At 35.9% G+C, this 14,565-nt stretch overlaps 2 protein-coding genes across 2 annotated transcripts; both read left to right on the top strand.

Moving 5' to 3' along the window:
• The first annotated feature begins 1,947 nt into the window (after nucleotides 1-1,947).
• LOC103475623 (claudin-3-like) lies at nucleotides 1,948-4,097 on the top strand. The gene has a single exon (XM_008427406.3). The coding sequence runs from the start codon at nucleotides 2,728-2,730 to the stop codon at nucleotides 3,397-3,399; it is 672 nt and encodes a 223-aa protein (XP_008425628.1). The 5' UTR covers nucleotides 1,948-2,727; the 3' UTR covers nucleotides 3,400-4,097.
• A 3,690-nt stretch (nucleotides 4,098-7,787) lies between these two features.
• cldn3c (claudin 3c) lies at nucleotides 7,788-9,354 on the top strand. The gene has a single exon (XM_008427407.3). The coding sequence runs from the start codon at nucleotides 7,914-7,916 to the stop codon at nucleotides 8,556-8,558; it is 645 nt and encodes a 214-aa protein (XP_008425629.1). The 5' UTR covers nucleotides 7,788-7,913; the 3' UTR covers nucleotides 8,559-9,354.
• The last annotated feature ends 5,211 nt before the right edge of the window (nucleotides 9,355-14,565 follow it).

Raw genomic sequence — 14,565 nt, 5'->3', positions numbered from 1 at the left:
ATTTTGTGACTGCTTTAGACTTGAATTGAATTAATTTAACTGAAAATTGATTAAAAGCACCAACTACACAATACCTGGCTCTGGTTGGACACAGACTTAAAGTCGACAGCTGGACAAAATGAATCAAAGAAGTGGTGAGAAAACATGTTTCTTTTAATTGAAACAGTACAAACTGTAGCTTACATGCATTGTAAAGTAAATAAAGTCACCAAGTACCTGCTCTGAATAGTTTGATACCTTTTTAGCCTTGACACTTAACAGCTGAAGGAATCACTCTCAGCCTGATGATCTAATCACTCTCTCAGCGAAGCAAGCAGTGAGTGAGCAAGGTGACAGCTGGGTGTTACGATACTTGCGGATGAATATCGATTTTTTTCTAGGGAAGAAAATATCGATATATATCGCAAAATCCATATTATTTATTACACAGCCCTACTGGACACCAAGTATCATGTTTTACAATGGGACTAGGCTGTACGCTCACAGGTAATTATTTTTTTTTTTTTTTTTAAGAAGGAGAAGTGAGCCATGGAGAAGAAAGTGTATGAGTTCAAGATATTATTAGGTCTATAGCTAATAAGTAAACCTTAATGGAAGACAGCTGCCACTCCTACTGTTTGACCTGTGTTTCGAGGAATGTAGAAATTCAAACAAAACAGATGTTTATTAATCTGCAGCTATGTTTAAATAAGGCAATATCAGTATAATAAATGTAAATCAAATCATACCAGGCATTAAAAATGTGATTGGTTTCGTCATATTTAAATAAATTACTATAACAAGTAGGATAATGTAACTTATTTTAAAAAAGAAAACAGAAGAGACAGCTCTTATTCGGTAAAGCATTTTAGCAGCATTCGTATGCACCTAAACTTAATAAAGAATATAGAACAGGTACCTGCTAAATTGTTAAAAATATTCTTGAGAATTTCATACTTTTGTGTCATTTAGGAGTTCTTGTAGTTTGTTTTTGAAAAATATTCTGGCCTAAACTTTTTTCTTGCATCATGTCCAAAAAATATGACCTAAAATAATTACTCCAATATAGTTCTTAAGTATGAAATGTCCTTCCAAGCAAGATACTTTATTTTTTCTTTAAAATAAAGAACAATGGCAGCTTATTAAATGGGGAAAACTTTTACTTAAAACAGAAAAAGTCTTGTTTTAAGTGGAATAATCTGCCAATGGAACTATTACTTTGTCATCAATATTAAGGAATTATTTACTAAATTAAGCCCCTACATCTTGCTTGATGGCCACTTATTCATTTTTGTCTTATTTCAAGAATACTAAGATGGTTGCACTAGAAAACTGTTTGGTTAGATTTTCTCTTTTTGAACAACCTGATGTTGACTAGAGCTTAAAAACCACAATCGCTCATATTTTATACCTTAATATTGAGAGGGGTTATTTTTCTGTGCCATGGTTCCTCAGTGGTTTAGCAGTTTATGACTTCATATTAAAGATGTACACTTTTGTATCTTGATATTTTAGTGTTTTTAACGCCAGAGATACTTACTTAGCCTTTTTGGCACTATATGTTTTTGTATCTTTTATTTTTAGGGTACAAATAAAATTAAAAAATCTTCCACAGGATGTTTTAGTTTTAATGTGGTTCTGAATTAAATGTAGATCACTTTTTACCAACCATGAGAAGGTTTCCTACCTACATTAGCAACTTATGGTTCAAATTATTTCTATTAGCAAACAGTCGCTCGTTCTTAGTTTTGGTTTCACAGGTTTGCATCTGTCATCTTTTACCAACTGATTGGTCCAAACTAGGATCAAATTGAAGCCTGAAATTATCGTAATTTGCAAAAGTATTTAAAATATAACTAAAATGCAATGTTTAAGTTTGGGTATAAATGGTAAAGTCTGGGTGCGAAACTGCAATTCAGGTCATTTAGTCCTTAAATCCTCCTTATCAAAGATATTTTCTGTTTATTCTCCTTTTACGGTTAAAGAGGATAGACGTTGTACACAGAAACTAGTTAAACAACTATAAAAAATATTTTTAAATGCTGGTAGTTGGCCATTAACTACAGGTGCAGGTTTAACCATAGAATACTTTAACATCTTGACAAGGCAATAAAGATGTGCTATAGAGCCAACAAACCCAAAATACAATCTGAAAGACAACAGAGGATGATTAAGTGTGATTTAATATTTACCCTCCTGTTTGCTTTTTCAAACTGATACCAACATGTCAAACATTCACATAATTTATAAAGATTGTTTGTGCACCCAAAACGGTTGCTAAATGTCTCCCGTCAGGCACATAAAAAGCTTCACTCTGGTCATTTATTACCTACAGGCAGCAATAAAACGGACACGCCCAGCGCTACCACGGGCAAAAGGTTAAACCATTGAGAGGTTCAGCTAAGAAAGTACTGAAAAACAGCACCAACACACCCGGTGATAAAGGCCCAGAAGGCCCCTGATTGGCTTGGTTTGACCAGTGAAGTCATCTACTATAGGAGGGACAGGCCAGCTTAATAAAACAGGTTTATAACCCAGCAAACAGCAGTTTATCGGGAATCGACTGAACCAACAGACTGTCGTGAAGTCTGAGCAGTTGGGGACATTTTTTGAGAGAAAGCAAACCTGCAGGACGAAAAGTCCCCAAGACAGATTAAAGTGGAACTTTAAAAGAAGTCTTGGAGGAAGATTGGAAAGAAGAGAAATCTGACCTCAGGAGTTGAAAAGGACGTGTAGAAAAGGCAAAGAATGGCGTCATTTGGACTTGAGCTTGCTGGCATCGGCCTGTCAGCGGTGGGCTGGTTGCTGAGCATCGTCAGCTGCGCTCTGCCCATGTGGAGGGTCTCTGCCTTCATCGGCAACAACATCGTCACCGCTCAGGTGTACTGGGAGGGTCTGTGGATGAGTTGTGTGTTTCAGAGCACCGGCCAGATGCAGTGCAAGGTCTACGACTCTATGCTGGCCCTCCCTCAAGACCTGCAGGCCGCCAGGGCCCTCACCATCATCACCATCATCCTGGGTGTCGTGGCGCTCCTCATCTCCATGGTGGGAGCCAAGTGTACCAACTGCATCGAGGAGGAGGCAGTCAAAGCCAGGGTGATGGTCTCCTCGGGCGCGGCGTTCATCGCGTCAGCCCTGTCGCAGATTGTGCCCGTTTCCTGGTCTGCACACACCATCGTCACGGAGTTCTACAGTCCAATTGTCCCATCTGGGCAGAAGATGGAGATCGGAGCGGCATTGTACCTGGGATGGGCCGCCGCAGCCCTGCTCCTGATCGGCGGTGCCCTCCTCTGCTGCAGTTGCCCCCCACAGGAGGAGAAGGCACTAAGGTACAACGTAGCGCCTCAGAGCCGTATGGCGTACTCCGCCGCTCCGAGATCAACAGCCCAAAGCTCCTACACCAGAAGAGACTATGTCTAAGAGGAGCCAAGAAGTCAAGACAGGGTTGAGACAAAATCCCAACTATTATTTATGCGTTTTCTGGAAATTTATGTTTAACATCACGGGAAAAGTGAAATAAAAAACACAGATTTAATCTTTTTTAAAATTGGAACCAAAAATATTCATACATGTTTTTTATACTCTAGAAAGACAGTTGTTTACATGTCAACTTCTCCAAAAGAAATAATTTTATATAAATATATCTGTTCTTAACGTGTTTTGTTGTACTGGAAATGTGCTGAGCATATATAATTACACTGTAACTGGAACAAATGCTCATGTTTATATTTGTCTTGATGGACTTGCAAACCAGAAACAGGAGCTGCGTCACAGCTGAATGAAAGAAAGAAGGTCAAAATGGCGGAGTGGACTGTGAGGAAAGTCACGTGAAGATCTATTTGGTTTGCTTCAGATGTGCTTTATTCCACGTTTTTAATCTCCATTACAGTCCTGTTTTACTTTCCATGTGTTGTGACTTTTAATTGTTGAAGCTAATGTACTTGACACTTGTTTAACAGAATTTATGTTCAACATTGTCACATTTTCCTTCATATTTCTATATACAAACTTTTTTGAAAAATGTCAATACAAGTGAAACTATGTTGTATTTAGATCTACTTATGATGATTTTAAATAACTTAAAGGAAATAAAGCAATGAAGATTTTTTACAGTGAAACACCATTGAAGCCTAATTTTTTTTGTTCAATTTTTGACATAATTTAACAGTTCATTTAGTCAAAGCAAAAAAGACAAATGAGAGCATAAACTACAAATGTAAATTTATTTCTGTAAACTTATAGAAATTAACATGACCATGATGCGTAAAGACAACTTTCTGATTTACAATTTTCTTTTCTTTTTGGTTTTTCCTTAAATGAAAAAACAAATAATCTTAAGTGTTTTTGGTCTAATTTCTAGTGCAAATGTCTTAGTATATTCAAAGTATAACAAAACTAACATACATGCAACTTTCAGCAAGACACAGGAGCTTATTTTAAGCAAATAATGCTCTAAGATTGTTTTATTAAGAAGTAGTTCTGGCAGATTATTTCACATTTTTCCATGTTATAAATAAAGTAATCTACCAGTGAAACAATTTTTTTTATCAGTGATGTGATGTGTCATATGCGCACTAAAAACTAGATGAAAAATATTTGCTATAACTTTTTACTGTGTTTTTAATGTGGGTTTTCTGCAATGAATGGGGAAAAACATAAAAAGTTCATATGTTTTTCCCATATGATCACATGTTGAGGTTCATGATCTAGTAACTATTATCAGAGATTTGATTGTTTCCTAATCCCAAACAGAGCACTTTGTTTTCAGACTGTAGATTTATTAGTGATTCCTGGAGGCTCTGCAGAAGAACTGGAGGAAAATCTTCCAGTTCTCAAACTAGTCAAAGTTTTAGGAAGTCATGAAAGGCCATGTTTAAAACTTCCCTTTTTGCTAAAGCTCAAAGTTAGAGTGATTTAGGATTATCTTAGTTAGGCTGCTGTACGCTTATACTGAAACAGAAAAGCTGGAATCTCTCCCAGTATCCCCCATTGACTGATCAAAAATTATTTTACTGTTGTTAACAACAACAAAAAACATTAGCAGTTAGCATGTAAATAAAAAACATAAAATGTGATCACTATAAAAGCAACAAATATTCTATGTTACATCTGTCCTGATTCAAAAATGATTTGGTTTAAACTGCAGTGTAATCTAAACTACAGGTAGCAGCAACCCTTCACTCTGAACATTCTCCTACTACTCTCCAATTTTTGATTATTTGTGATAATTCAGCTTTTAATCTCAAGTTTTCTCTCTATTTTTTGTGTTCATAAAAATCTGATCTGCTCAGAATGAAGGATTGAAGCAAAATGAATGACACACTGCAAGCAACTTTCCACTATCTGCTACATGCTCTCCAGAGAGAGTGAACACTGCAAGTCAATGACTTGATGACAATAGATGGGAAACGTTTTAACCAATTTAAGCATTAAATTTAATTTATTGGTTAAAAAAATGGATCAAATTGAAATTGCTTTTTTTTCTCTCTTTTTTTTTGCTACTTTGCAAAGTTGACTGTATGCATATAAGGAAATAAAAAATTGTAACTAAACTGGAGACAAATCACGCGACAACCCGCTTTCCTGTCACTTTACTATCAAATACTAGAGCTGAAACAATCCTTTTAAAATAAATTAAAACTTCTTCTAGTAGTGTTGAGTTTACATTATTTGATTTATTTTACTTTTTTTAAAGCAAAATTCAGAGGGTAAAATTGTGTGAAGTTAACGTGCTTTTATTTTGGAAGGAGCTTGTAAGGGAGGGCGCCATATTGTCTTGTACCGCTGCGGACAGCGGGCTGGCTTTACCGTCATTTCCGAAGAGACAGCTGGTTTTATCGCAGTGTGTCACCAGCGATACGAATCGTACATATTAACCTACTAGAAGGCTCAGCCTTTCCCTGGGCTGATAACCGCTAATAACGGCCATTTATTGGGCTGATAACGTCCGAAGCGTGTGTGAAAATCAACAAGGTGATGTAATCGCATTTGAAAAACTGTTGTCTGCTGCTTTCCGTCCGAACTACAGATACCAACTATTTTTGGATTTGAATAGTCAAATGATTTGACTTCGGGCTCATGAGGACGCCATCACTTCAACACTTTTTCTGGTTCTCAGCAACACAGAACAAACATCTGCGAACTTTCACGGAAACTCTTTCAACAGAAACTAGTCAAACTAGTTGGGAACGGAACATTAAAACAAATGTCAAACTCGGTATTAACTCTGTTCCAGAATTACCATTTATTAATGCTTAAGGAAGTTTTAAGCACGTTTGAATATTCTGAAAAGCGCTACATGTTTATTACAAAAGGTTAAAAGTACATAATAGTATTTTATAGAGTTAGCACTAGCATCTCTTTTACTCTCTATTAGTTGATAAACTATCAAGAATTAAATGTAAGGAGGAATGTTAAACTTGTGTAAAACCAGTTTTATTTGTTATTCAACACTGGTGCTAACATTAGCCAAAAGGCTTATGCCCTTGTATTTTAATTATATTTTCACATAAACATAATCATGATGAAACTACAAACAGTCTATCTGTTGGGCTCATTTGTCTTTGGGATCTTATTTTTTTCTGCTCTTAGAGAGAGGGTCTTGAGACTGTTTAGTGTATTTTAATTGTCAAAACATTTACTTTATTTTCCTTAAGTAACTAATTTGGTAGGTTTTTTCCTAACCGGCTGACACCTTGAAACACTGATTCAATATTTCTGACAATAATGCCATTTAATGTGTGAAGTGCACCAGTCTCTCCATACGTAGATGTATATATGTATACGTATGGAGAGTTTTTTAAGATCTACTCAAAAGTCATGTTTGCACAGTTTTTTTTTCTTTCTCTGTCAGATGTTTGGTTAGAGTTTAACCAATACTGAGAAGATTATATTCTCTGTATGCTAAAGGTGTCTTTAACAAACTGTTTTCCTTTGGCTCTTATTTGTTCTTGGTGCAGTTATTCCAGTTTGAAGCAGAGCTTTGGGATCGCATCTTGCTGTTGATGCTACTGGAGAAATATTTTTCTCTTTTTATTTGTCACAAAGGATATGCACTGTAAAACATTAGTGGAGTTTACTTTAAAACAAAATGCTAACTCATTGCCTCAAAAAGATCTAATCTAAAAAATGTTAGTGTATTTAAGTTTACACAACTCAATTAACTTGATCACTTTGAATAAGTCGTAATGACATAATGGCAAACAAAACTCTACTGTACAAATCTAATTAGTTCTCTTTAATAAGAGAAATAATATAAACTTGTTGCCTCAAAATGTTTGTTTTCATTAAATTAACTGAGTAATTGTGTAATTTTAGTAATAAATCTTATGTTGTGATAACTTAATGACATGTTATAAAAGGAAACTCCTTCTGTTTCTATTTGTTTCTTTACTCAAACTTTGGCAGAAAATATAGAAACCGGTGCTAAGATGTTTACGATGAACAAGTTAATGAGAATTTAAGTTATGGTCACTTGAAGTCTTTCATTAAACAGAATGTTTGTTTTGGTTTTACACATGTAAAACAAAACTTTATGCTCTTTTTTGACCTACCTATTTTCCCCTCTGTACAGATTTCGGTTTAATCATCCATAAGAATATATACGCAGTTCTTTGGGGAATAAAGGTGTAGTAGGTAATAAAGAGTGGATTGTTCTTGGAAACCAGCGCCCAACCCATAACCACATCACTAAGTCACACCCTGCCTCCATCCTTTCTCTCCTCTACTTTGCTCACCATTACCAGGTGGAGGTTGTTTTTTTCTGTATGTGAAGACAGCCTCCTGTTGACATCAGTGCCACTCCTCTTTACTCTCATGAGGTATAAAGGATCCGGTTTCTGTGGCAGCATCCTTCAGCTACATCACAGGTGCTCTGCTCCAGCTGAATAACAAACAGTCTTTGTTGCTTGAAAAACTCTGAAGATTCTGCAAACATGTCGATGGGTTTGGAGATTGTGGGCATTTCCCTTGGATTCCTTGGGCTCATTCTTACGATAGTGACCTGTGCCCTCCCAATGTGGAAAGTGACAGCCTTCATCGGCGCCAACATCATCACTTCGCAGGTCATCTGGGAGGGCTTGTGGATGAACTGTGTCACCCAGAGTACAGGTCAGATGCAGTGCAAGATCTATGACTCCATGCTAGCCTTGCCTCAGGAACTCCAAGCCTCCAGGGCATTGACGATCATCGCCATTATTCTCGGAGTGCTGGGGGTCATGATCTCCATCGTTGGAGCCAAGTGCACCAACTGCATCGAAGACGAGGCAGGAAAGGCCAAAGTGATGATCATCTCTGGGATTTTCTTTGTTCTTGCCGGCATTTTGGTGCTGGTCCCGGTATCTTGGTCTGCCCACGTAACCATCCGGGACTTCTATAACCCCTTGTTGGTCGAAGCTCAGAAAAGAGAGATTGGGGCTTCGCTCTACATTGGTTGGGGTTCAGCTGCCCTGTGCCTGATTGCAGGGGCCTTGCTGTGCAGCCGCTGTCCACCCAAAGACAAGTACAAGGCACCTCGGATGGGGTACTCCGCTCCACGCAGCGTCAGTGCTGGAGGGTACGACAAAAAAGACTACGTCTGAACTGTCCTGACATGTCTGGGAAGCTGTTAGTTGTAGTTCTGTGTTGTGTAGATGCGTTTTTCTGTCTAAAAATCACAGGGCAAGCCCCTCTAAAGACTCCGACATGAAGATTTTGTTCAAATTTTGATTTTTTTCCCGTTCTTTTGGTCAAAATGTTCATTTAAATCCTCTTGGTTTGTTATGATTGATTAGAATAGACGCCTGTTTTCCTGTTACATATTATCTTTGTAGGTAAAAATATTAGCTACTCTCTCTGTTGCTGTAAAACAGACATTCACACCTGCTCCCTGGCTGTGTAGGAGTTTACCGGCGGCGCGGTGTCGTGTTACACTGAAACTTGCTGTTAAAACATTGTGTGTCATGTCAATGACAAAGACAAGGAAGAGCCGGCTCTCGTTTTACATGGATTTGTTTGCGTGATTGTTCCATGTGCGCGTCTGTGTGTGCTTTTTGCATGTAATATTTGCTTAAGAGGGTTTCAGCTGAGGCTGAAACTAAAGATGGATCACTGATATTCATTTTATCACTGTGTTTTTAGTTTCACTGTGTTAAAAAAGAAAATGCTTATTTTCTACTTTTGTGTTTTTTGGTGTTATTGAGCATTCACTGTGGGCTTACATTACAACTTGATGTGTATTTTGAATTTAGTCTTATTTACACTGGTCAAACAAATATTCTTTTTTTCTTGTATCTTTATGTTTCCTTGTTTTATACAATATTGACTAATTTACAAATGTTGGCTCAGTTCTTGTTGTTGCACCTGTATAGAGAAATAAATTAACATTTTATAACCTTATTGAACATTTCAATAAAAGTCTTTTTTTGCTTTAAAGAAAGTGTGTGACCATTTTTAGAGAGCAGGGAACCTACAGAAAACTCATATTGTGGATTTTGAAAACAGCTCAGAATAGAGGTTGTGGGAAGAGCAAAATAAAACAAGAAGGTGATAAAATGCAGCTAAAATGTATCTTAATGTCTCCAAAATGAAGTTTTCTGACAGGAAAACAGTTTAAAAGTTTAGATAGTATTAGATTGTGCTACAAAATACAGTTGAGGACTGAAGTTTTAATTTATCTTTATAACGGTGTGTAAAAAGTTAGAAAGTTAAGTTGAAGGACGCTAATTCAAAGTTGAAAAGTAAAACTCCAGTTTAGGTAACAATGTAGAAGTTTTGTTTGAATTATGCACCACATTTATTTTAATTAAGCTTTTTTTAAATAGGGTTTGGATTATGTTTTCACAAAAACATGGTGATCCACCTTAACTAGCTGGTCAGAAAAGAGGAATAATCATAAAAGCTGCCAAGAGACTCATGATAACTGGTGGAGCTGCAGATATCTATGATGTGGGTAAAATAATGTTTAAAGTTTGTAACCAACAATCCATGAAGAGCATTCTCTGGACAGATGAGACCAAAACCAAACTGTTTAGCATAAATTCAAAACCCATTCTTGTTCATTGTGACTCTGAACGAAGTGAAGAGATCCACAGTTCTGGTTTGAACATATTTTAAAGTGACAGCTTTTGGTCAAGCTCTCCCAAGAATCTGGCTTTCATGACGGAGTATTAGGAAGAAAGGGCTTGTGAAAGAAAGACATGAGATGTTTCTGTATGGTCAACATGCAAAACACAGTGAGGCCACAAGCTAAAAGTCCGCAGCACCCTGAACACACCGTCATCCTTGGTGAGAAGAAACTAAATAAACCCGGTAAAAACATGGAGATCACAAATAACTACAATATAATGGTTCAAATCAAAGTATATTTGTGTGTTTCCAGACTTACAGTGTGAAAACTGATATTCAAAGAAAATCTTTATAATCTGAGCTTGATTTTTTACTTTATTTTTTATTTTTGGAAAGACAACAGGGGGAAACTCTAGCTGCTTAAAGACAGTAAATACATCCAGCTCTGGAAAAAATGAAGAGCCCACTTCAGTGAACCCCATAGAAAACCTCCTGGTTATTCCTCCAGATATCTGAACTCTTCCTGAGTTAAAACATTAGTGTGGTTGTTTCTAAATGAATATGAAAGTGTTTTCTTTGCATTGTTTGAGGTCTGAAAGCACTGAACTCTTTTTTATTTTGACAATTTCTCATTTTTTGCAAATAAATACTAAATTTTTGCTTGAAATTTCACAGACACGTCAGAATAAAAGAACAATGTTCATTTTACTGAAACATATAAAGTAAAATCAAAGAAGCTGATCATTTTAAGTGATCTCTTCATTTTTTTCCAGAGCTGTACTATTGAAAAGTTGTGGCTGAAAGTTGTTACACACCATACTTTCATCCAGAAAAGCGAATGCACTCCACACGTTTCAGATTTTCATTTATGAAATGTTATGTACCATTTTTCTTCCCCGATGCAATTTAAACCACTTTGTGTTTAATAAATCACATAAGATCCCAATAGATGAGTTTGAATTATTTTGCAAGTATTCAAACTTTTGCAAAAGAGTCTGAATACTTTAGTTCAAAATGTAAAGCGATAAAAAATATTTTACAATCATAAGATTTTACAAATAAAGACGTCTCAAGCAGAGAGTGAGAACAACTTCCACGTTTGTTGAAACTTTTGGAACATGAGAAAAACCTAGAAAATAACGGTGAATCATTTCTAGTCATTGCAGATATTTCTGACCTCTTTGCACAGATGTTTCGTTTCTTTTTAGCTGTGGTTCTTTTTTTTTTTTAAATTAAATCACCTGCTTCCTGTTTCTCATAAGGTTGATCACTTTCTTCGTGGAAAGTAGAGGGGTTTTGTGTTTAAGTGACATGATCTACTTTAGAAATTAGGCCAGCAGAGGAGAAGTAGCAGAGGAGAAGTAGAAAAAATCAAAAGGTTATCTTTATTAGGTGACACAGTTGGCAGCACGCTGCAGAAACAGATCCTGAGTTTGAATCCCAGTATCTGTACTTCCTCACACAGAAAAAACATGACTTAAAGCAGAATAAAAATATTTAAAAGCAGCAATGAGGAATAATATTTGAGATGTGTCCTCGTTGATATTTATCTTCACAATTTAAACACTTTTTTTACTTTCTGACTTGACCAATCTATGATAAGCAGGTGTAGAAAACGGATTAATTTTTTTCTTTCGTACGTCACAGTAAATTTAGGTTCAGATAAAACTGCTGACGGTCAGGAGATACATACCTCTGGTTCATGTTAGTATCTCCTGTCATCTATATCAGAACCTTTTACAACTTTATCTACAGGAAACATGCAGACACTCACATAATGCAGACAAATAATACATACAATACTGCTGAAATCTGACTGAGGAGGGTCACAGAGTGGAATTTAACCAAACTGTGAATAAGTTGCAATAATCATTTTCTTTTTAACACACGTTAATCTAAATCCATTTTATATTTTCTCATTGCTGCGTACTTCCTTATGCGACTTGTTTTTTTCTCTCAGTATGACCTTCATCTGGAGATAAATAAAGAGGAAGAGCAGCCTGACAATACAAAAAAATTCACTTAAATGTCACATTTGCATGTCTACTTCTCTTTCCATCGAACAAAGACGGAAACAGAAACAGACGTAGAGAAACAGGTGATCTTGTCAGGCGACACAAACAAGATTATTGGCTGAAGTCCAATATTTTCCTGATACAGACGGAGCAAAACATCAGCTGGTGGACAGAAATGTTGTGATAAATTATCAGCAGCAGGTGTAATTATGGTGCACTTTAAACATGCTGTTATGACAAAGTGATGGAAATTCAGCAGACGATGCTTGAAAATGACAAAGTAGTGCAAAGGAAAAATGATTTGTGGTTTTAATTTCTTTTTAAAGTGTTTGATACTTTGTAGATCCACCGATCAAAGCTACAATTTGGAATATAAATTTTATATATAATATAAATTTTTCAAAAAAGTTCAGATCACTCATTTTAATACATACTTTGGACTTATTTAGTTCTGGCCTTCTGGGTTCTCTCCTCTTTATATTTTGGTTCACACAGGTGTCAAACTCAAGGCCTGGGGACCAAATCTGGCCCGCTGTAGCTTTTTATGAGGCCTTCTAGACTCCAGATTACATCAATAAATCCTCCAGTTTTTCACAAATCTGCTAAATTCCCACAAAATCAACAAATCCTCATATTTTTCTGATTTTACTGCAAGTTTTCTCAAAATTGTAAAAAAAAAAGAAAAAACAAACATTGATTTTAAGTAACTGCTGCCACAGCTTTACTTGATGTCAAGTTATAGTCCGTAATTGATACGGCAAGTAATAAAATGTCACATTTAACATCATACATTAGCGCAAATGCCATTACATTTTTAAACTGGCACCACAAAATGTGCAATTTTGATTGCAAAATACATACAAAAAAATTGTTAAATCCTGGAGGAACTGCTATTTATTGATATATTAACAGTTTAAGGGGTTTTATCAATATATTGGCACAACTGGCCCTTTAAGGACCTTCCGATTTTTTATATGGTACTCTGTATCTGATAACCGTCTTTTGTTGCTTCCTTTCTAATAGATTATTGATGACCTTTCATCTGTATTTCCTCCTGGTCTTGATAATGTTAGATATTCTTATGGAGTTTTACACTGTACTTTATGACTTAATTAGTTAACATCTCTACAATAATGATACACATACTGTAAACTATAAAAAAAAAAGATTGAGTGCTAACTTACGAGACACAATTAATGCATCTAGTTTTGATCAAGGCAGAAAGAGTCATAAAGTGCATATCTGATTGAAACTTTTACTTCAGATTTGTACTGTTAGATGTCTTTATGAATGTATAATAATAAACTGATAATCTGAGCTAAATAAAATTAGAAGTTGGGAAGAAGATGGCGGCCGTTCCGTCATTCACTGAGGCTGTTCATGTTTACAGGTTAGTAATGTGAAGCTGGTAAAAACTGTTCCCTCCTCCCAAATATAAAGTGACAAGTTAATTCGGCACTAATTTCGCAGTCACATGCTTAGCCGTGCTTAGACGTTACAAAAGAGTGATTTCTGTCATAATCGCAGTTAGTGAGATTTTAGCTGTAGCGGTCATAAAATGGCTGTTTTAGAGATGGCTACGTGTCTCTATCAGCTCCGTTCCGCTCCTGTATTATCACATGTGTTATGTTGTTATCGTTTAAAAGGAAGAGTGCTTAATAAGTATAAGTGTTAAGGTAAGTCCCAGCTGCATGTAATCAGTTCTCATCAGAATTTGAAATATTTATTATAGACGTTACAATTTTTCAATTTTCCCCTGCTGTGTAATCAATTTCACTGTACAGTCAGTCATACAGTTATTCAAAGCCTATTAGAACTTAAAGTAGATTTGGTCATCTAAATACGTCCATGTTAAATTATATAATCAATAACATGATTAATTCTTTTGGAATTATTACAATTCAAAGAAATTAGTACCCTTAAAATTTCGCTGCGTCTGAAAAATTGGTGTTCTTTTTATGTAAATCTGTGAGATTTAAAATTATTGTTGAATTGTTTTGATTTAGCCCTTTGATGCTGTCACAGCTGGTGGGAGCTGATGCTGTTCAGTGAAGTGGATACTATATATGGTTGTTTTAGAACAACAGAAGGACATGATTGCACAAAGGAAAGTTCATTGATTTCATGATTTTGAGAATTTGTAACAAAGAGACAGAGTTTGGGGAAGAAGATAGTGGTTGTTCTTTCATTCACTGAGGCTATTCATATTTACAGACTTTCCACTAAGAAGAAAGGAGAAGCGGAGTCATCATTAAAACATAGTTTGTTACAATTGGTTCGTCACAGCTGGGACATGTAACACATCACAGAAAATAGTTATGCAGGGTCTTGATATTCATTGATCAAAACTGTTCTGGGAGGAGATTCCAACAAATAAACCTTTTTAAAAGTCCTATCTTCAGTGCTTTCTTCAAAGATTTTAGTTGTTTTTTGTTAAGCACTAAACTTTGCACCTTTTTTTTAACTCGAAGGAAATCGGACTGCATTCAGATTGCTAAGATAACTCAGATACAGGAAAATGTTTGTA

The sequence above is a fragment of the Poecilia reticulata genome, chromosome 14 (genome assembly GCF_904066995.2).
Source record: "Poecilia reticulata chromosome 14, P_reticulata-male-v2, whole genome shotgun sequence".
Classification (NCBI taxonomy): domain Eukaryota; kingdom Metazoa; phylum Chordata; class Actinopteri; order Cyprinodontiformes; family Poeciliidae; genus Poecilia; species Poecilia reticulata.
Note: the sequence above shows the minus strand (reverse complement) of the source record. Positions and strands in the feature narration are given on the sequence as shown.